Source organism: Pholcus phalangioides, unplaced genomic scaffold, assembly GCF_987345545.1.
Source record: "Pholcus phalangioides strain wild (caught in Gottingen) unplaced genomic scaffold, Ppha-v1.0 ptg000022l_1, whole genome shotgun sequence".
Lineage (NCBI taxonomy): Eukaryota > Metazoa > Arthropoda > Arachnida > Araneae > Pholcidae > Pholcus > Pholcus phalangioides.
In genome coordinates, this window is record NW_028301615.1 from 26,607,407 (window position 1) to 26,630,489 (window position 23,083).

Consider the following 23,083-nt stretch of genomic DNA (forward strand, 5'->3'; position numbering starts at 1 on the left):
TCATACGAATCCATTAAAGCTACCATATATAGCCATGTATCACACGTTGGCTGTGAAAAAATTGGATTTGGCGTCTACCGGATCGTCTTACATCAGCACATTGAACTTTGGACAGGGATCTCTGACCACTTCGTGAATTGGCCGCACTTCCAGTTTTGTCAGTAACATATACAGGGTGATTCAGAAAAGATGGGAAAAATTTTAAGAGGTGGTAGCACACACCAATACGAACAATTGTCATAACAAAAAATGCATGGCCTAACATGAAACGCGCGTTTCGAAACGTTAAGACGGCATTCCTGTTCAAATTTATCGGGAGAAAAATAACACCATGCATGCAAATGTAACCTCGGGAAGAAGAAGAAGAAGAAACTGTATGCAAATCTGCGTCGCGGTGAATAAAACACGCCATCCCTGTGAAGTTATTGCAGCGTGCAACCGTTCTAACAGTTGTAACGTACGGGATAATGGCGCACTTTAGTAATACTGAAAAAGCAGACATGCATTTCATTTACGGAGCTGCAAACGTAAGTACCACAGAGGCAGCACGAATGTATTACCGAAGAGTGCGCCATTATCCCATACGTTTACGAAACTTTTTGCCAATGACTCTTCAGGGCGGGATCGATCTATACATTTCAATAATTGGAATTATTGTAATAATTTTAGCATACGGGGACTTGCGTAAAAAGATAATTTCTTTATGTTTTTTTTATGAACGCGACCCCCCACAAACAAATTTTGAGATTTTACGTAATTGCGACTGAAAGTATGCTTCCAAAGTCAACGGCTACAGAGATATCCGTTGTACAAACAATTCGGGACAATCTGCAGTGTTTTTGAACGCCATATCGAATAGAAGAGGGCCTAAGCCAGGGGTGCACAACCTCTTCAGTCCACGGGCCAGATATGAGCTGTTTGTGCAATTCGCGGGCCAGAAAATTGTATATTGTAACTTGTATACAGGGTTGCACATGTATACAGCGTGTACTGTAAGTGCTAATCGGCCTCTATTTGATCAATCGTACGTCTTAGAGGTTGGTTTTAATTTAAAAAATGCTCAAAGAATGTGTTCGGAAATCATTCTGTACCAGTTTCGAGAGTGAAAATACAGTGTATCATAAAATAAAAAAAAATCTATATTTTTTATACGGTCCCCCCTCCCCACGTCCTGTAACTTTTTCCAATAAGATTATTATTGCCCTGTATCTTCTGAGGCAGGGACATTTGAATTCAAAAAACCGGAGGAAAATTGGAAAAGATCAGCATAAACGAAGGGAAAAAAAGCGTTGTCAGTTAGCCGCTGTGGCCGCTGTGGTGGTCGAGTGGTTATAGTGACGGACTCGCGATGCGAGGATCCGGGTTCGAACCCCACAGTGGTGGTCGGCTGAAGTTGGTTTTCTGTGGTTCCCAACTTCAAGGCGCAAATGCGAGCCGATCTCCCCGTCAAAAAGTCTCGCCACAGAGAGCAACAGTCCTACAACGATAAATCATTCAATCATAACACTTCACTCATAGTTAGAAAAACTGGTGGCAGATGGCAGCACTACACATAACAAGCACTACAGAGAAACAAAAAAAAGCTTCACGTCAGGTTTCAATACACGCACATTCCCGCATGTACCGTTGGGGGTTCCGCGGGGGGATGTGGGCGTAGCTGTAGTAGGTAGGGCCTCCAAAAAAAATGGCTCGGGGATCCATGATGCCCATGTCAGCCACCTCGTTGGGCAATTTGCCTGTTGTGGCGTTGTATTTGTATTAGTTTATGCTGTTATTTTTCCTCCGATTTTTTTGAATTCAAATACCTCAGCGAATATTGCACTTAAAAGCGTATAATTTTTTTTTTTGGTTTCAGGAGAGGTAGGGTAACAACTTTTTAATTAGAAGTTAGCGGATAGAAGGACCGTACAAAAATTTTAGATTTCTTATTTTGTGTCGCACTGTAACGGTCGGCGTGGTGTGTGAACACCACCTACAGAACAAGGCCTCCGCACGAAAGTCGTGACGTCAATGAAGAATGCCATTTCTCCTATTGTCATTGGATAAACTGCAAAAAAGGCAAAGATATTGCATGAGTCGGCCTGCTTCATCCAATGGGAATAGGTGAAATGGCCTTCCTCAATGACGTCACGAGCTTCGTGCGGAGGCCTTGTTCTATAAGTGGTGTTGGGTGTGTACGAACACGGAAATTGTTTATTCTTCTCATTTCTACGATTACATGCGTAACCGACAACCATTCATGTTGAAAGTTAAAATCGAAGTATTCTTCTCTCCATCATATAAATCTTCACGAGTCTTCGGGAAAAGAATATTGCTAATCGCCTTTCTCACTTGTTACAACACTATATTTTTACCTTTGAAACAGGCACACAGTTGTTCCTGAATACATTATGAGCCTTTTTAAAAAATTTGGAACCATGTTGATGAGATAAAGGCAGAATTAAGACTTACGGGTCACCCTGTGTATATAAGGTGATTATGTAGACCCATATTTTATACGGGACATTCCTGTAATTTTGGCCGTTCCAACTTTCGTATAATCTGTCCCGTTTTTCCCCCCTTTCATTTTATGAAAGGTTGCTTAAACTTTTGAAGTTAAGAAATATAAGGTTATTTACACGACTTTATTGGTTAATCATGACTCTATCACAATTAATTACAGTCTTACACATGTATTCATTTCACATATTTTCCAAGTATGCACTATGTTTTCAGGTGGATATTTTACCCATAACAACTTACAGTAGCCTTCTATTGTCAGAAATTCTTCAAACTTACACACAAAAAAGATTTTTTTAGACATTTTAGCAATAGATACATTTATTACCTTTACTTGGCTATAATTGACAACTTTACTCGCTTTTGACAATTTTTTTTTACTATAAAGAGGCAATTTTGCTTGAATTTGACAACTTTTTTTAAAATGTAATTAGCAATTTTGTTTGCTTTTAAAAATTTCTTTTACCGCAATTGACAGCCCTGCTTGCTTTTGACAATTTTTCGCTCTTAATATCAACTTTACTTGCATATTTTTGCGATAATTGGCGATATCCCGTATGGGCATCGATTTCCAGTATTTTTTTAACGAAGGAAATATAGTCAGCCTAGGCATTTTTCATGTTACGTATATATTGATATTTTTCTACAGTAACACCTTTCACGGGCCTTACGGTGCACTTCGGCAGGCCGCATTTGGCCCACTGGCCGGAGGTTGTGCACCGCTGGTGTAAGCCCCAAATAACTCAGAGAAACATTATTAAGCTTGCTACATAGTTTAGTTTCCAGAATTATCTGTATTCGTCACGGTATCGATAAATTCCTTTGTTCTGTCAAAGGCATGTGTGGATTCTCAGCGCGATGATACGAATTTTTGGAGGGCAATGTCAATTGATATTCAAATGCGAGCTACTTTCCTCTGATTAACATACGTTTTTTCTCTCACGATTATGTTATCTATTTAGTGGAGTCCTAATCGCTCGATTACGTTGTTTTAAATAGACAACCAGACTAGAGACCCAATCACTCGTCATTTACCTTCCGTCCGTCCGATATCTACTTGAGCGCGATAGGATGTCGCTGTTAATAATAGCGTGCGTCGCTGTCTTCTTGTGCGACGGCACTGAAGCTGCCAGCATCAGCCAGTGCAAAATGAATCCGCTAGCGACGAGCATAAACTCCATGGGCTCACAGCTCGTTAAGCAGCTCAAAGAGCCGGGAAATTACTTCGTGTCTCCCCTCAGCGTCCACTCGGCACTCGCGATGACGTATCTGGGCGCGAACGGAGGCACCGCAGACGAAATGGAGTCGGCGTTCCAGCTGAAGGGTAGCGGTCTCGTCGAAGACAGGTTCCACGATTCGTACAGTAAACTGCTGGATGGTTACAGAAAGATCAACGACCAGTACAGCTTGAAAGTAGCCAACGGTGTCTTCGTGCAGCAGAACTATCCAGTTAGGGATAAGTATGCGAGCGGGCTGAAGGATTACTACAGTGCGGTGATCAGGTTGCTCGATTTCCAGGGTAGGGGTGAACTCGCGAAAGACGAGATCAACGGATGGGTTGCCGATAACACAGAGAACGAGATCGAAGAGCTTCTGTCTGAGCCTCTCGACCCGTCAACGAAACTGGCCATTTTGAACGCCGTATACTTCAAGGGCACTTGGAAAGTCCAGTTCGACAAGGAATTGACACACGAGGGACTATTCTTCAAGGCTGAAAAGAGCACCAAAAAGGTGAGACTAGCTTTTTCTATGGCAAAATTCTAATTCTTTTTGTAAACTGACCTAAAAAACAGCGAATTCAACGAAGCCTCAATAATTTAGGGAAACCAATCTGAGTTACCTATATAGAAATAGGTAGCTCAGATTGATTCCAGAAATTGTAGATCAGCGAATGTTAAAATCATTCCTGAAATCTAATGTTAAAATCATTCCTGAAATCTAATGTTAAAATCATTCCTGAAATCTAATGTTAAAATCATTCCTGAAATCTAATGTTAAAATCATTCCTGAAATCTAATGTTAAAATCATTCCTGAAATCTAATGTTAAAATCATTCCTGAAATCTAATGTTAAAATCATTCCTGAAATCTAATGTTAAAATCATTCCTGAAATCTAATGTTAAAATCATTCCGGAGAGAAATTGTCAGCGAATGTTAAAATCATTCCAGATATTGTACATCAATGACTACTCTGAAAGGAAATTTGAGTAGTCGCTCAATTAGACTGGTAATATGAATGCTACGTATCAGTGCACGACCTCCTATATAACCTATAGTTATCTAGGTGGTCGTGATCAGTGGCATGTTAGAGCGAGAAGATCAATGGATATACGACCACCCATATGAGGGAAAGGAGTGATATCCCCCTCCCCCCCCTTTAGAGAAAAATTTGTATTGTTGGTTTAAGCGTGAGGGCGGATGTGCCCGCCCCTCCCGTTCTAGGAGTCTCTATCCGCTTATTAGCAACCTTAGTTTTGTAGCGGGGGGCCGAGCAGCCTAGACTGGATTTAGAAATTAAAATATGCAACAGGAGACCCGTGCCGGGCACCCACGGGTTTGAAACGCTTTCAGCTGCGGATCATATCACGTTTTTTGCCTATTGCAAAATAACCTTCTCTGCTATGGCACTTTCCTGCATAACACTATTTGAAGAAAAATCAGTGATGTGTGTGTGAGAGATAAAATTCATCTGCCCTTGCGGGGAATCGAGCACACGAGCTCTAAAGAAAGATTGACAATCGTTGCCTTTATAGTCTGGTGCGCTCACCCGGCAATTAAGAGGACTTGAGTTCGACTTCCTGTAACGGCAGTTGAATTTTCTCCCTTTTCTTAAATCCGTCTTCACATCGGACAGCTGTTGAAAACCTTTGTGTGGATAGTGAAGAGTGACATCCTTGGATGTTTTTTCCTTAGTTTACAGCACATCTAAGAAAAAGGACTTCCTGGATAGTATGCGGAGAAAAACTTTAAAAAGAAAAGTTAGTTGTCTCTCTCTTTCGGGAATCAAACCCGGTCATTGTGAAAATCGGGCAAGTGCGCTAACCAATACACCAGTGTGACATAACTTTCCTTCCTTTAACCCCATTTGTACCCACTGCACTCATTTGAGTGCAGCCTAACAAGAAAACGTATTGTTGCAAAAAATACTCGTGGGCACATTGCTGTAAGTCAAGAGAGAGGGCTACTATTCATTGCTTAACCGTACATGCACAGGGCCATCTTAAGAGCGTCGTGGGTTCCCGGGCCAAGTGATTATTTCTGGCAAATTTACATGTTTTCTGGGTGGGCCCATGCGTTAAGACGGCACTGTACATGCACCTCGTAAACATTCGTCTGGAGAATTTCTAACAAATCGGTTACTCGCAGAAACGTGTGTGTGTGCAGCCCTAACGTGTTTGTGTTGACAGAGTTATGCTAGTTCCGCGTGATTCTGCTGCTGCAATCTACATTCCGTATTTTGAAGTGAAAAATGACAAATGCTTGAATTTTCATGTTATGTAAATTAAGGGGGAGGCTGCAGTCTCCACTCAGCGCATCACGGTACTGATGCGAGTTAAAGAAAAGTTGTGTCTCTGGTGTGTAAGCTTGTAGTGAATTATTTTGTGAAATGTAGATGTCACAAAATAAATCACTATCGCTCTCAAATGACACCAAAAAGTGATACATGAGCCAACGTATAAAGTCTTTGACGCTTCAATGTCTATCGATGACGCAACAATGATCAAGTAGCAAGTTTGGATTGAATAACATCATTTCTACAAACCGCAATTGCCTGGATACGAAGCGAAGATGAATTCTGGAAAGAAAATCCACATTCCTCTGGGCGGTGGGGGCGAAACCTCTCACTGCCCGGGCGAGTGTTCTACCATCAAGCTACAGAGGACGGACATTAACTTTCCTGTTACCAATTCCTGTCTATTAGAACAGTCCCGTTGAGCATAAGGAAAGACAATTTCTGTCCCCTGTAGCTTATAATGGTCAAGCACTCACTCGGACAGTGAGAGGTTGGTGGATCGCTCTCCCCCCCCCCCCCCCACCCTAGAGGATTGTGAAATTTCTTTCAAAAATTCTTCACTTGGCATATTCAGGCATCCCAATCGTACTTTGTATCATTTGTGAAGACATTCATCGTTACGTAACACCATTTTCATGTCATATTGTCGAGTTCTGCCTGACCTAGGAGGAAGAGCCCTTTATTTCTCCTGTAAGGTTCTGCGTAGTTGAGGATTTCCATGAAGCAAACTTTGGGAGGTGGAGAGAAGAAGAATAAAACTGCTATTCACCAGCAATTTACTGGTACAGTTATTCCGTGCTGTAGTGTACTCTGAGTAGTGTTTTCCCAAAAAATCGCTTACAGCCAAATTATAAGGATATCTTAATGAGACCGGGGAGGGGGGGGGGGTGGTAGATTTACGAAATAAATAAAAAAAGTTAAATTTTCGACCACCATGAGAAAAAGGGGCGTTTTTTGGAATTGAATTTTAATTTTTCCCATGGACCATGTTGTATACCGAGGTTCAATGGAGTACGTCCTCCAGAACGGGTGCTAAATTACATTGGTCCGAGCATGTCTGAGTACACTGAAACTACTCAGACCTATGTAGCGCCTGTTCTGGGTAGACGTATTCCATTGAAAATTTATATATACGCTACGTGGGCCATGGGAAAATGTAAAATGCAATAAAAAAGCGCCACTTCTTCAACTGGTGGTCGAAAATTTAACAATTTTATTTCATAAATCTCTTCTCATGGTCTCATTAAGATATCTTTGGCTGTATTCGGATATAGTTTTTGGGGAACTTCAATTTTAATCATCCTGTATATTTACAGTTATCTACCCTTCTACTGCGCACGCGCATGGGAAAGGTACAGCGAATTCATTTGCTCTGAGAGAGGGTAGGCATATAACTTACTTTTGGTATGAACGACATGGTCTATCCCCGTTTCACGGCGTCACTACAGCATTGCTGCCACTATTAAAAAAAATAAGCCTATTTCATTTCTTTTTTCCCCCAGGTCAAATTCATGCACCTTCACAAGGAAAAGATGTCCTACTTCGAGGACCAGGAAACCGGCTATAAATTCCTAGAGATGCCGTACAAGGGCGAAAACGTAGCCATGTTGTTCGCCTTGCCGAAATTCGGAGATTATTCGCCCGATCTCCAACTGGAATCTCCGGATCTGTGCAGAATCAACGAGGGACTTCGGAAGGTCAAACTGGATGGGATCGCCATCCCGAAATTCCACCTGGAATACACAGCCAAGCTGAAGGAACCACTCCGCGGAACCGGGATCAACAAGTTGTTCGACTCGGCCGAAGCTGATCTGAGTGGCATCAGCGAAGCCAGGGACTTGTACGTGTCCGAGGTGATGCACAAAGCGGTCGTCGACGTCAATGAGGAAGGCAGCGAGGCTGCAGCCGTGACCGGGGTCATAATCGAGAACAGGATGGGGTCGTCCGACCCTTCGTTCGTCGCCAACCGGCCTTTCTTGTTATACATAGTTGACAAGAAGAGTGGACTCGTCCTCTTCACGGGTCGTGTTGCCGAACCTTGATCGATATTAAACACAGTATATTTCTTTTTTCTTTAACGATGTGTGTGTCACGAATGTGTCACCAGATCTCTCATGGTTTTTGGCTCTACTTCTCTTTGTTTTACTGTTGGTGTTGACGTTTGTTTAGCTGTTGCGAGTGCGGAAAATTCATCGCCAGGCAATCCACTAACATGACAATACAATTCAGCGCTGGGGAAATTCATCGACAAAGTGGCAGTGAATAAGTGGATAAACAAATGAGTGATTAATCAAGTGAGCCAGTTAGTGAGTGAGCAAATGAGAGCGAGTGAATGAGCAAGTAAGAGAGCGGGTGAGTGAGTCACTCACTCACAAAGTAACTCGAAAGTTGATCACTCCTTAACCGCTAAATCACTCACTTATACGGTACTCACTCCATTGGTAACTCACTCTATCACTCATACTCACTCACTCATACGGTACTCACTCTATCACTCATACTCACTCACTCCATTGGTAACTCACTCTATCACTCATACGGTACTCACTCCATTGGTAACTCACTCTATCACTCATACGGTACTCACTCTATCACTCATACGGTACTCACTCTATCACTCATACGGTACTCACTCCATTGGTAACTCACTCTATCACTCATACGGTACTCACTCTATCACTCATACGGTACTCACTCTATCACTCATACGGTACTCACTCTATCACTCATACGGTACTCACTCTATCACTCATACTCACTCACTCATACGGTACTCACTCCATTGGTAACTCACTCTATCACTCATACGGTACTCACTCCATTTGTAACTCACTCACTCATACGGTACTCACTCCATTGGTAACTCACTCTATCACTCATACGGTACTCACTCCATTTGTAACTCACTCTATCACTCATACGGTACTCACTCCATTGGTAACTCACTCTATCACTCATACGGTACTCACTCCATTGGTAAATCACTCTATCACTCATACGGTACTCACTCATACGGTACTCACTCCATTGGTAACTCACTCTATCACTCATACGGTACTCACTCCATTGTTAACTCACTCTATCACTCATACTCACTCACTCATACGGTCATTCACTCGGTCACTCATATGGCTACGCATTCAGTCACTCATACGGTCATTCACTCAGTACACATATGATTACGCATTCAGCCACTTATGTGTGTGTGTGGTTCTCACTCACCCACTCACTTGGTCGGTCACTCACGCGGCTGTCACTCGTAAAGTTATTCACTCGCTCACATAGGCGAAGATACGGGGGGGGGGACATAGGGGGAGGTACATCGTCTATGACCGAGCTGGTGTATGCATATACTGTATATGAATTGGCATCATCATCATCATCATGCCTTCCAGCTTTTCATGAACTATTTGTCTGTGAATTTCCCTATTGGTGAATTTTCCGTAAATCCAGCTGCTGGAAGCCAGTGCAGCTCCAGGGCAATATGTCGGGGGGGGGGGGAATGGGGGCGACTTACTTTATAGGACTTTTTAGGAGAAAATTTCATCACGAAGCACCAATTTTGAAAACACCTAAACGATCTTGATACTCTAAAGCAGAGGTTTTCAACCTCTTTCCAGTTACGAGCACTGTCTGTACCCCATAATCAAAAGAAGAGCACCCTTACAGCAAGCTTTACATAAGTATGCATAAAAAATCAGAATGATTTTAATCCTCGAATGCATTTACACCAGGTATTTAATTATGACGTTGATCAAGTGCTCGCGAGCACAAAATCGGACACGAGCACTCTGAGTGCTTCATGGACCACCATAGTGCTCGCGAGCAATTGGTCGGAGATCCCTGCTGCAAAGTGCCACAGAATTACGAACAGACAACAATATGCATATCTTGCAGCGATACTCGCCTGCATCTGTAAATATGTCAACGGCTTTACATACAAGTTTTTTGTAAGAAATTTGAATGACGTATACAGTGGATCCCGCTTATAACGTTTTCCGAAAACCATCATGAAGAAACGTTGTAAGCGGGAAACACTTTAAACGGGAAATCTTAATGAGAATTGCTTAGAGACTACACACGAAAATAAGTCGCACTAAGCGGGAAACGTTATAAGCGGGATCGACTGTATAGGCTATGGTTGGAGTACCAGCGATAAATCTCTGAAACCGGTATCTTTATTTAAAATTTAATAAATCAAGAGGGAAAAGATGAAAACACACACACACACAGCAGATTGTTTTTTCATATCCTACTCAGGCCATCCTTTTCCTGTGTACAGGGCGTCCCATAAATTCGTAAATAGTTTAAAAATTCATAAAAATTGGAGGAATCGGTATTTTTAATGTGGTTTGCGAAAAAGCCATTCTCACATGAGTGGGGATTTTTCTTTGGTACAGAAAAAAAAATTAGTTCAGGTTTTGTCGATAGAGGGCGCTGCACGATATTAGTGATTGGCCCTAAACCTTTCTTTAATATCATCTGTCTCCGAAACGGTCGTAAGGATTCAGCCGGTGATTTGTGTGGTTGAGGTAAAACAACTTCCCAACACTGATTTACCCACCAACGTCAACATCACGATGTTGAAACCTTACGTAAAGCGCCAGTAACAGGAAAATTCAGAAAGGAGTGAGTTAATCATATGCTCTTCATAATCGGACTCTGATTTGTGTATTTTCAGTGATAAGCTTACGTGAAGCGCTCTCTGTCGACAAAAATTTGAACTAATATTTTTTTTTTGCGAGAATGACTTTTCCGCAAAAGCGCATTCAAATATGCCAATTCCTTCAGTTTTTATGAATTTTTTAACTGTTTACGAATTTATGTTACACCCTGTATGTAACACTATATATATTTTTGGGGATCCGGAAATTTTGCCTCCGACATTTGACCCCCTAGTACGTTTACCGTCTCCGGGAATTGCGTCATTAACATTTCACCTACCCTGACCGTGTGAGTAAGTGATTGAGTGAGCGACCGAACGAGTGTGAGTGTACGGTTGAGTGAATGACCATATAAATGATTAAGTGAGTGAATGCGCGAGTGACCGTATGACTGACCAAGTGAGTGAATGTGCGAGTGACCGTATGACTGACCAAGTGAGTGACAGCATGACACGGCCATTCATATATGGTCACATACTTATTCGCTTATACGGTCACTCACTCGGTCAGGGCAAGCGAAATGTACTGGGGGACGAAATGTCGGAGGGGAAATTCCCATAAAGCAATTGTTTTACTGGTAAAACTATTACGGGGGGGGGGGGAAGAAAAATCAATTCTCGTTTACTGCGCTACCAATACAGCGTCTCGAGGAGGAAAGAACACAGAGAGAGAGATCGAATGTATTTCTACCATATCTACTTTGGGCTGAGATATCTCGCTCGGGAAGAGATTTAGAGAAAATGTCCAAAAGTAATAAAATTCTATGGAACATTTCAGAGAGTAAGTTACATATGGGTAATTATTAAATTCCTTCATAATAGTTGTAATAGTCTTACCCCTTTAAAATTACAATTTGCTAAAACGCGAAAATCAAAGATTTTATGTAATTTACAGTGCAAATCGGTTAAATTTGTTACTGCCAATTCTATAACAGGAGAAATTCACCCCGTAACATTTGACTGAAACGTTCCCATGGTTGAAAGTAAAAGCAGCAGTAGTAAATGGTACTTAATGCCAAATAAATAAGTATAACATTTGAATCCCGATTTAACGAATCAAATAAACGATATTTTTATTCGTTAAATCGTGAAAAATCGTTGTATCGGGATTGAGATAATACAAACATACGTACAGGAACATTTAAAAAAAAAAAATCGTTAAATCGAGACATTCGTTAAAAAGAAGTTCGTTATACAAATACAAGGCCACAACAGATAAAATGCCCAACGAGGTGGAAAAATACCTCAGCCGGTTTTAAGGGGAGTCGAACCCATAACCTTCGCTATGCGTGTTCCATGCTCTAACCAGCGTACCAAATGCGGATCGAGGTGCGAAGGTATCATTTGATCATTTTTGTCGCACCACGGTCATTTTCAGCACGCGAGGGCTAATTAGACCGGGGCCTAAAATTTATTACCGATTCCGAACGGCAGGCTTATTTTTTATACTCATCGAGAGATTGGTGCGCTAACCCTTCGATGGGCGACTCCCTGCGGTAGCAGTTTTTTCTGCGGTCATGCCACCGTTTTTTGTTGTACCCCTGTGCCGGGAAAGTTTTCTGACGAGGACGAACCGGGTATCGAACTCGCGACACCTCTAAACACCCTTTGGTACTTTAGGCCAATGTCTTATCGACCTGGGCTACCGCGCCCGCGAAGGTATTATCATCCTGTTGAATTGAATTTCACAAATTTAAGCTGCAATTTTGTTCCAACATCTTTGTTTTGTCACGACAAGGTAGAAAACTTCAAGAATTATCCACCAGGTGGCATTTTAGGTGCTGTTATCGTGGGATGCATGCCTAATTTAGTATACCTAGACAGCTCTTCCATCGCTCTATCTTCATCCATTCAGAAGTTATGACCACCTGAAGATCTCGTACACAATGACCATATGCGCAGCGTCTTACAATCATTTTCAACCTCTAAGAATCATTTTGGGATTCCCGGGAGCAAAAATGAGAATATTTGAGAGAAATAAAGAACATTGGGAATTCCACATAATCTTGAATAACTTCAGATAGATTAATGGAAGTAGCATAGTGGTAAGCAATACTAAATGATAAGAGGTGTTAGAACGCCACGTGGTGAAAAGTTAAGGAACTTTTTATGCTATCTTGAAATCTGAGCAAGATAGGCACAAAATTTCAACAACCAGGTCGTAGTAAGGCATTTAATTAATGATTTGCATACTTGGTTATGAATAATGGTGGCATTGCGATTGGTTTTTTACGATAAATTATAGTTTCTTACAATCTACAACATTGTTTTTTATCATGTGTTAGGCACGACAAGAACAAGTTTTATCTTATTTATCTTATAATTTATCTTTATAGTTGATCATTTGTTTTGGCACAGTTTGACTTAATTGGTCTTTGCACCAATAAAGCCAAAATCCAATCCAATACTAGATAGAATCATGGAAGTGGCGTAGTGATATAGCAATACGAGTACGCGCTAAATGATAAGGAAGGTTAGAACTCCATCTGGTGGAAAATTTAGGAACTTTTGTGTTATCTGGAAATCTAAGCAAGATAGACGAAAAATTTCAACACCCATGTCGTGGAAAGGCATTTAGTTAATGGAAAAACATACTTGGTTGTGAATAACGTATATGAAGACATTAAAGAAATTAGTGCGCTCATTAGCCGGGCGCAATCACTGCTCAGTATTTTGCTGCTCATTCATGAGTTATCAAGGTTTTAGTAAGTTGAATTCAAAAGTGTGAGTCCTCGTGGGGCAGTGATGAATTTTCTTCCTCGTAATCTTCATCTCCACAAGCAATGTCTTTCAATGGATCTTGTATTAACAAGTGGAGAGAGCATTTCTATATGCAGATTGATTTGGGTCCCGAACCTTTTTTCAAACTCTTGTGTGCCTGTAACGTTCGTAAAGCTTCAGCCGGAGATTCGTATATAGCTGAGGTAAAACAACTTCATCCACCAGTGTCAACATCAAAACGAAAACCTTATATAAGCACAAGTAACAGGAAAATTCAGAAATGAGCTAAAAATCGTACAACCTGCATTTTATAGCACTTCGATTTTTGTATATTTCCAGCGATTTATTCTCATCCAATGCCCTCCATCGACAAAAATTTGAACTAGTTTATTTTTCTGTAGCAAAAACATTTCACCCTTTGTGAGAATAGTTCTTTTGAAAACCGCACACACACACATTCAACCAATTACTTCAATTTTCTTTGACGAATTTTTAATCTATTTACGCATTTATGGGATACAGTGTACAAGTAAGCTTTTAGTTTTTCGTAAGTGAGTCTTATAATAAATACATTACTCATTCAATTCAACAATGGTTTATATTTTCCACAATATCAACAATAATAATTCCAACAATAATTTTCAACAACTCGTTGAGATTTATAAATCGTCTATTATAATACTAAAGTTTTGTATTCTTTTGAACACGCGACTGACTCCTAGATCAAGGTGGACCAAAATGGTCCTTGCAGAGAGATTTCAGGAGGTTCTTAATCTTGGATGACTAAACAATTACCTTTTATTGCATTTAAATTATTATAAACTAGGTGTTATTCTGTTGAAAGGTCCGTGGCTTTCGTCTTATTGGCACGGGTGGGGGGGGGGGGTCCTTGGAACACAAAAGCACAAAAGATTAAGTGGATATCCGGGTGATCCGATAAGAAAAAGACATCAAATATATATTGGTCACGTGTACGAACGCACTGCACTGGTATCACTGTTGCCAAATCTCCTTTATCACGGTTCCATAAGCCGTCCAGCAAACAGTACGAGTCCCGTTTGGGTGTCGATTATATAAAACAAGAAAGAGTGATTAGCCAAGAAATCCGGGGGTCTCAGTGCCGAGATGGGCATGATGTGTACGCCGGAAACTGCCGCCACTTCACTGCCTTGTTCGTTGACCTCTATTACGGCTTTGTGACGGACGTCCGACACGTAGATTCCACCTCCGGGCTTCATCGCGGAGAAATCCGCTGACCCGGCGGAGAATGCTTCACTTATGCCGAGATTTCTCAAGATCGATTTCATGTTTTTCTCAGATTCGATCTTGAAGCGAGGCAGGGCGACTATATCCAACTTCTTGACTTCCATGTTGGATCTTATGGTGCACAGCAGGTCGGAAGTCATGTTTAGTTCCGGGATTTGGTTGAAAAGCAGAGGCAGAGCCACCAACATGCTGATTTGTTCGCCCTGAAAGGTATGAAAGAACTGGTCAGAATTAATGGTTTCTTCATTATTATATGACATTCTTCAATATTGCGAGTTAATGATTTAAATTCATTAAATGTGATGTATCATATGTATAATATATATCGATCATATGTATAAACGGGGTGATTCAGAATTTTCATGGGTTCATTTCCCTGGCCAGGATCTTATGCGGGGCCCCCTTTATGATGAATTTACAGCGTGAAAAAACAAAAAAGGGTGAAAATCGTCCCGGGCCCCAAGACTGGAGCCTTGTCAGTCCACCCCTTGTAGGGGCAATGGGTAGCTTCCAGTGGACGACCGATCTAAAGCTATTGTTTCTCCAATTAGGACGGTCGTCTACTTGAAGCGATAAACAAGATGCACGTAGATGTCTGCATTCGCAAGACTGATCCCGTTGCACAGAAAGTACGAGAACTTCACCCATTGGTAGAGATCTTCAGCTAGTGATTTCCGGCTAAACATCAGACGACAGAAATTTCCGATTCCAATGGGATCTCACTCCTCTTAACATATCTGTTCAGGCGCAGTACGGTTTTTTACTTTTTTTTCGCGCCACTCTCTCCGTTTTTTTCCCGCCTCTCTCTTCGGTCTCTCTCTCTCTCTTTTTCCTTTCCCGCTTGAACATGGATGTTGAAAATTTGATAATATAATTGCCGTTCATGGGTTTTGATGGCAAGTAGTAATAATCTACTCTATATATAATTATTTATATTTAAAAAAAGTACGTGTTCTCCGAGTTTGTGCCACATGCCTCATTTTGTATGTTCGACGGACGTGCTAAATTTTCTTAAAATTGTCTGTTTTTCAGGATTATATTTTAACGAATACACTCGCCTGCATGGAGTCAGGCGTGGATCCAGGACGATGTGACTGGAGGAGCGTCCGTTTTATCGTCCTGTTGTGTAAGTTCGTTTATTGGTCCCGTATTTTATTGGACATATACATTTTCACATATTATTCGGCTCTTAGGAGGGGGTGGTAGCTCCCATCGCCCACTCTGGATTCACGCTGATCGAAGGCAGATATCTTCAGCTGCGAATGAAGCCGCACCAGGCATCTCCAGCTGCGAGCGAAGAAGAGGCAGATACCTTCAGCTGCGAATGTGAAGCCGAAGCAGATATCTTCAGCTGTGAATAGATATCGGTCCAATGTGTACCCGGCCTAATGCATTTGATAGTTTACGAGGAAGAGAAATTTTCCCCCATATTATTAGGCTCTTGAGAGGGGGCTATCAGGCTATCACCCCCCCCCCCGCCCCGAATCCTCGTCTGCATGGAATGCAGTGAGGAACGGTAACGTGTAAAGGTCGCTTTCAGTGGACGACGTTAGATGCCCTTTGTCGTCGGCCTTAATGCCGGCTCTTGCCACTCTCGTAGTTTGCGCCATGTTGTCGCTGCCAATTGGAATGTCCAGAATGAGAATGCTTTATCGTCGTTCCTATCGTGGATTGCTGAAGGGATGGCTGGTTTCACGAATCGGGAAAAGGTGGATATGCATTTCATATATGGATGGGAATTCTGTGGAAGCGCTTAAAGACCGCATCGGAAGTGTTTTCCAGCGGTCAAAAAACCGTTCTACCGGTGCCTGTAAGATTTAATTTATGTACCGTGTATATACAACCCATGGAAGAGTTGATCAACTTTGCCCAAGAATATTAAGAAGACACCAAGCAAATACCACGAAAATACAAAAACCCTAATGCATTTCGACACCAATGGGTGTCGTCTTCAGAGGAAAAATATTTAACCACTTGTCACGCCGACCGAGTTTCCGAGTACTTAGGGTGGAATACCAAATCTTAACGCTCGGTTGCTCAGCGGAAAAAGTACGTCTGTTCACTTCTGTAGTATCTCACGCAGGCTCGTGGCTTCATTCTGAGCACGACGTTCTTTCCGCTGAGCAACCGAGCGTTAAGATTTGGTATTCAACCCCAGTGGGAAACTCGGTCGGCGTGACTAGTGGTTAAATATGTTTCCTCTGAAGACGACACACCCATTGGTGTCGAAATTCATTAAGGTTTTTGTATTTTCGTGGTATTTGCCTTATTCGTTGGTGTCTTCTTAATATATACAACCCGTTTCATATGAATAATTTTGTTTCAGATCAGGATGATCATTTTGTTATCTTCACGCTAGCAGCTTGTAAATATTCGATTGCATGATCGCTCAAATGTGTACCGAGAGATGTTTCTGTACTATATAATCCCACCTTGCTTTGGCATTTTATGCCGAATCAAAACAAATTTGATTTTGGTTTTATCGTACGATTTTATGGTGTAATTGAGATTCAGTATCCTTTTTGAATTTGAGCCAAAACAATTAAAACAAATTTTTTCGATTGATTTGTGTTTTATAATGTGTCAAAATGCCTTTTAAGTATAATTTTTTTAATTAAATAATTAATTAATTAGGGGGTTGATTTATTTACTAGGACTATTTGAGTTATGTCTACCTCAGGTCTTAACTTGAAAAATAAATCATTAAAACCGTTAAAAATAAAGGTACACACATCACAGTGTTTGTCAATACGCATCAAGATTAAATTTTTACTCCTCGGAATTTCATTGGGGAGTGAAAATACTACTTTAAATTTTAGGAATTTTTTTTAATAGAGCTATATATTACTCACACTGATTGGAAAAAAGAAATGCTCCCTTAAAATTGTGTGTGTGTGTGTGGGGATAAGAATGAAATTAGTCTTCAAAATTATATATATTCTGATAACACTGCACATGCGTGTACCTTTGAAGCGAAGAAGTCATATGTGTGATTATTATATGAATTATAACTTATTTGAATAAAAGTCCGACATGTGGTCTCGTCCCTCTTCGGGGCAATGGTGGCTGAAATTTCCGATCGGGGTTAACGCCTGGGCCTCGTTCGATCCCAAAGGAAAAGGTGTTTGTACGCAGCAGGCTTCCCTTGTACGCAGCGGCATCCTCTAATTGTGAGGACACCACAAGAAATCCGTTTGCACTGACACCCTTTCAATTGCCGATATGGTGTCTTTTTTTTTATCTGGCACGCATCTTGCCTGAAAACACTTTGAGCAGTCTTTGAGCTTTAAGAGCGCACCCACGTCCACAGCACCATGCATGAAATGCATGTTCGCATTTTTTCCTGATTCGTGGAACCTGCCATTCTGAATCCACGATAGAATAAACAATAAGTGGTGAAACCAGCGCTTTATGCTTTAAACAGCGCCTTCTATATTGGTTCACCGTTTGTATCAAATACTTTCATATGTTGTTATTAATTATGGTGCGACGAAAATTGTTCACATAGATGTGCACCATAACTCCTTAAGGTTTCGCACATGAATTCTAAATCCCTCTGTATATGTATAAGAAGTATTTACCTTATACGGCATTTCCAAGAACTTATATCCCAGCTGCTCATCTACCAAGTACCGGAACTTCTCTTTGGACAAGATCATCATCGGGACCGTGACTTCTCTGTTCGAGCCGGCCACAAAGAAATAGTCCGTGATAGTTCCGTGACATGGGAACTGTACCTTCCAGTCCCCTTTGAAATAGATCGCGTTCGCGAGAAAAACGGCCGTATCACGTGGCAGGGGCTCATACACGAGTTTGAGGATCCTATGAGACGTCGAACTTCGAACCCATTCGTTGATGTCACCCATGGACGTCACTGGTTGATCGTAGAAATTTACATGAATCCACTGAGCATCGTAGTAAGTCCCCAGATTGTTGGTGTAGCTGTCGTTGATGTTCAGTCCATTTTTGAGGAATAACGCGTTCGCCAAATTCAGAGTGTATTGGTTCGTGACTCTCGCTATGATGTCCGACGTCATGTTGTGCATTCCTGCGTGGACCTGACAATGAGAAGGACACAGATTCATAAGAAAATCTAACTCTCGAATCAGAATTCAACACAGAATAGGAGATAATTATTGAATACTGACTTGAATACCAGAAATCCCTAGATCGGTATACATCAGGGAGTCTTCGATCTCTTTGGCGGTCTGGCCCTTAGCTCCGAGATAAGCCATACCGAGAGCTGTCGCTAAGCCCAGAGGAGAATACAGGAAGTTATAGTCCTCGTAAAGTTCTCTAGCTATAGCGAAACCTAGATGGTTCACTGAGGACACCAGGGAAAACCCGCCATTATCGCACGTGTGATCGCCAGTGTCGTCGCAGCTGATGATCGTGCTCGAAGACACCAGAATTACAGCAAAGAGTGCCACAAATCTTGGTTCCATATCGCCTATACGTAAAAGAAGAAAATACAGGGTGGTTATAAATTAACTGACATTACTCAGACGTATGTAGCGCTCATTCTGATGAAGACAATTTGATGAAACTTAGGATATATGGGGGGAAGACCATGGGGGGGAGGGAGGATAGAAAGATTCAATTAAAAAAAAAATTCAATTTTTGTCCGCCAAGTGAAAAATGGCGCTTTTTTATCGCCGTTATTTTTTTTCTGTGATTCGAATAACGTATATACCAAGTTCCAATGAAATACGTCCACCACAACGGGCGCTACATAGATTGGAGTAGTGTCAATTATACTATTTCACCAAACACCGACTTCGGCCATATCGTTATTTTGCAATTTACTGCCATTGACGAGTTAAGGTGGAAATGAAGGCGCCATCTATCGTTGGTCGTGTCAAGCTCGATAGGGAAAATATCTTGTTATCTATATTCTTCCCTTCCCCCCCCCCCCCCCCGGTTCAAACCTGGGACCTAACGGCAACCTTCATGGTGGTAGACGAGCATCTTATAACCATGCCATTGTGGCGCAGTTTAGTTATACTGACACTACTCCGACCGTTGTGTAAACGTAGACCGTGATAAATGTAGCGCCCGTTGTGATAAACGTATTTCATCTGGACCATGGGGGGAAAAATGGCTGCGATACAGAAACGTCACTTTTCACCTGGTAGTAAAAAATGGAACCATTCTTTTATTGAATTTTTCTTTTCCCCACGGTCTATATATCATATATCAAGTTTCATCAAAATAACCTCTATCAGAATGGGCGCTACATACTTCTGAGTATAGTGTCAGTTTATCTATAACTACCCAGTACAAACTGGAGTGAAGTAACAAACGCATAACACAGTGGTGTCTCACAATTCGACAATAATTTGTCGTTGGACGAATTTCGAATTGAAGTACAATGAATGAATGAACGCCAGAACTTTGCCACTGGATTTATCTCTTTGTCACGAAGCTGGACTGGATCTCGGCAGAGTCTGGAACATTATATAAATAATTTTAGCTTATCGACGACGCCAAAAACACAATTGCAAAGTAAAATTGGCAGTATCTTCGATCGCAAGATGCCCCCCCCCCCTCATTGACGGAAAAAGGTCGCAATATGACTAAACAATGACGCTATAAGTCATTGAAATCCCGCAGCAGATACCTAATACTTTCTCTACAACATCTATTGGGAAATTTCATCTATGCGTATGCACAGCTCCAGAAGAATTTTAGCGTCAAATTGCGAGACACCACTTTACTGAGGTGAATCAAAATATTTTCAATATGAATAGCCGCGTGTTTGTCGTGAGTTCGATGCAGAACCGCATGTTTATCACTAGGAATATTTCTTACAGTGTAGTCGAGCATTGCTTAACTTGAAGTGAGATTTCAGAGGCGCAAAAATGAACATGAAAATTCAAAAATGTATGCTCCGAATTTTTTTTTTTTTTGTTGCCTCAGGAGAGACAGGGCAACAACTTTTTACTTGGACGTTAGAGGACGGGGGACCGTATAAAAATTTAGATTTTTTTTTTTATTTTGTGATATACTATACTTTCACTTTCAAAAGTGGCACAGGGTGATTTCTGAGCATATTTTGAGCATTTTTTTAAACTGGAACTATACCAATACGACGAACGGTTGATGAAATAAAAGCCGAACTCACAGGACACCCTGTATATATTCTACACTGGGTGTGCGTGCATTCAACCAAATCGTTAGAAATTTCTCCGAAGAATGTTCAAGAAGTGCATGAACGGTTTAATAGTAATAGTCGAGTGGTTACCAAACTTTGACTGTTTCTGTGTCTAGATTCTGCCACGGATGTTTATTAACACCCAACACTAACAAATTCCCTAGAAAGATCTCCTGATCTCGCAAAACGTAAAGATTCCGGAATTTGTTGCGATTTGATGAATATTACAAATGAGTTACTAAACACCATTGAAAAAAAAAAAGAAGAATTTTCTACTCACCCCTTCAATTTACGCGAGAGAACCAATCAAATATAATAGAAGCAATTTTGATATAGTACAAACGCATCTACATACCAATGCAGTAATCGGTAAAAGTTCGAATAACGAGTGTTGCAAACTTACTGCCACACACTAATATAAAGAGAAAATGGGATGAAAGAATCTTGCCAATAGGAGAATGAGAAAGAGGCGTCTATAATGCAACCAAATCAAAGTCTGTCACAGTCTGACAGGAAGGTCAAGATGGCGGTATAGTTTCCTCGGAACCTCCCAAATAGCAAATATACCAGTATTTCTAGTTACGGCGAAACAAAGAACAAACTTCCTTGGATAAGAAGACATTGAGTAACAACAACTGACTCTCTCCAGAGAGACAGACAGACAGACTAGAAAAGAAAAAGGCAGTTAATGCGTAGTGGGTGTATTATTCATCGTACGGTGTGTATTATAATGACGTGTGTGATGTCAGCAGCTGAAGGAAATCAGACTGAACGGTGGTTCGTTTTACCGCAGGATCGACAATTAATACGCTTGTTTTTTTTTTGGTTTTTTTTTTATAGGGTTTCTGTCTCTCTGTGTCTGTTTTCTAGGAAATATCGGCCATTTTTTCCCACTCGTGAATTTCACCGTGACTTTTGGAAGCTTCCCTATCATTTCTGTGAGAACGTGGAGCCGAGTTTGTTTTTAATTATTTTAAAGTAACGCATTGATGCGGTTTTACCTTTCTCCGAAGAATGCTGAAATCGCATTTCTACTTTCCCGTTTGGTGGTGAAAGAAGAATGACCGGTGGCGTATATACGGGGTGGGGTGGGGAGGGAGCGCTTGACGGGCTATAGCCCAGGGCGGAAAATTTGAGCAATGAATGGTCAAGAAAATTAGTAGGATGGGAAATAGGGCGGCGAAATTTGTCCAAGGCCGCAAACCCCTTAAATCCAAATAATACCTGGAGAGCTACGATCCAGGCCAACTACGCAATGAGTGGAATGAGTGGCGAAACGGGTGACCCAGAGAGTTAGGAAGCATGGGCGTAAGGGTGTGTAAGCATGCGAATGACCACGGCTGACTTTGATCGTGTGTAAGCATATGAGTGACCAAAAGAGTGACCTTGAGACCGAGGAGCCACATCAGTGAGTGACCTACAGCACTGGTTCTCAACCTTTTCGAGTCAGTGGCCCGGTTCTTAACCTTTTCGTTGGTTTTTCCCGTAAAATACGGGACAATCCAACGAACTTACACAATGCGCTTCTCCCGACACATCGACCTGGATCAGCACCTGGCGGTGCACCATACAGCCGCACAGGTCGCACGGCCAAAGAACCGTCCCCAACTTTGCTTCAACATTACAAGAGGGTGCCAGAATGCTTGCTTGACACGGCTGACCAAACCTCTAGTTGTGGCCCCGGGTCTACGATGGTTTTAAGGTGGCCTTGATGTACCAATGGGTAGGGGCAGAAAAGAGAAAGAAATCTCTGCCCGTGCGGGATCTATTTTTGGTGCCCCCGGTGACGTTTCTCAGCTCAACAATTTTTTTTTTAACTTCCCACTCGGATTTGGCACCCTTTCCTAGAGAAGTGCCCCATGTGGCTGCACAGGACGCACGGCTTCTGTGGGGGCTGAAAGGCTTCAGCCTCGTTTCTTATAACTTTTGTTTTTTTTCATACTATAAATTCTTTATCGAGGCAGCAGTGAGAAAGCTGGCCTCTAAGACCCCAACAAAGATCCCAGCCTAGCCACCCCTGCTGCAGGACGTGGGTGCGATAAATGCATCGTCTTCCCGCTAGGTCAGTACGTTCTATAGATATTGTATCTAGGAAGTAATGAGTCCCGTATATACCGGGTGACTCGAAACATTACGCCGTCACAGGGGGCCGTCATTTCAACTTTTTCCAGGGGTGGGCAAAACACATGTATTCAATGTATGTATATATATACTATTTTTAGTGTATTTTAAAACGCCGGAGGGGGGGCGCCGGAATCCCCAACGA

The 23,083-nt window shown here is 41.6% G+C and overlaps 2 protein-coding genes across 3 annotated transcripts; one reads left to right on the top strand and one right to left on the bottom strand.

The window, feature by feature from the left end:
- Positions 1-3,508: 3,508 nt before the first annotated feature.
- LOC149070110 (leukocyte elastase inhibitor-like) lies at positions 3,509-8,091 on the top strand. Its single transcript, XM_089249783.1, has 2 exons — positions 3,509-4,230; positions 7,516-8,091. The coding sequence occupies exons 1-2, from the start codon at positions 3,571-3,573 to the stop codon at positions 8,053-8,055; spliced, it is 1,200 nt and encodes a 399-aa protein (XP_089105909.1). The 5' UTR covers positions 3,509-3,570; the 3' UTR covers positions 8,056-8,091.
- A 5,781-nt stretch (positions 8,092-13,872) lies between these two features.
- On the bottom strand, positions 13,873-21,480 carry LOC149070111 (neuroserpin-like). Of its 2 annotated transcripts, none has more exons than XM_089249857.1 (4): positions 21,098-21,480; positions 18,812-19,113; positions 18,245-18,721; positions 13,873-14,866 (listed from the first exon to the last, which is right to left on the bottom strand). In XM_089249857.1, the coding sequence occupies exons 2-4, from the start codon at positions 19,106-19,108 to the stop codon at positions 14,414-14,416; spliced, it is 1,227 nt and encodes a 408-aa protein (XP_089105983.1). In that variant the 5' UTR covers positions 19,109-19,113; positions 21,098-21,480; the 3' UTR covers positions 13,873-14,413. The 2 variants fall into 2 exon arrangements, with proteins under 2 accessions (XP_089105983.1, XP_089105984.1); XM_089249858.1 differs by having other exon boundaries at positions 21,173-21,450.
- Positions 21,481-23,083: the final 1,603 nt, after the last annotated feature.

What these genes read in the sequence shown, in the direction of transcription:
- LOC149070110 (XM_089249783.1), top strand. Translation starts at nt 3,571, where the DNA reads ATGTCGCTGTTAATAATAGCGTGCGTCGCTGTCTTCTTGTGCGACGGC. An exon ending in CTGAAAAGAGCACCAAAAAG is followed by an intron (nt 4,231 to 7,515) that starts GTGAGACTAGCT and finishes TTTTTCCCCCAG; the next exon opens with GTCAAATTCATGCACCTTCA.
- LOC149070111 (XM_089249857.1), bottom strand. Translation starts at nt 19,108, where the DNA reads ATGGAACCAAGATTTGTGGCACTCTTTGCTGTAATTCTGGTGTCTTCG. An exon ending in TAGGGATTTCTGGTATTCAA is followed by an intron (nt 18,722 to 18,811) that starts GTCAGTATTCAA and finishes TCTCATTGTCAG; the next exon opens with GTCCACGCAGGAATGCACAA. An exon ending in TCTTGGAAATGCCGTATAAG is followed by an intron (nt 14,867 to 18,244) that starts GTAAATACTTCT and finishes CATACCTTTCAG; the next exon opens with GGCGAACAAATCAGCATGTT.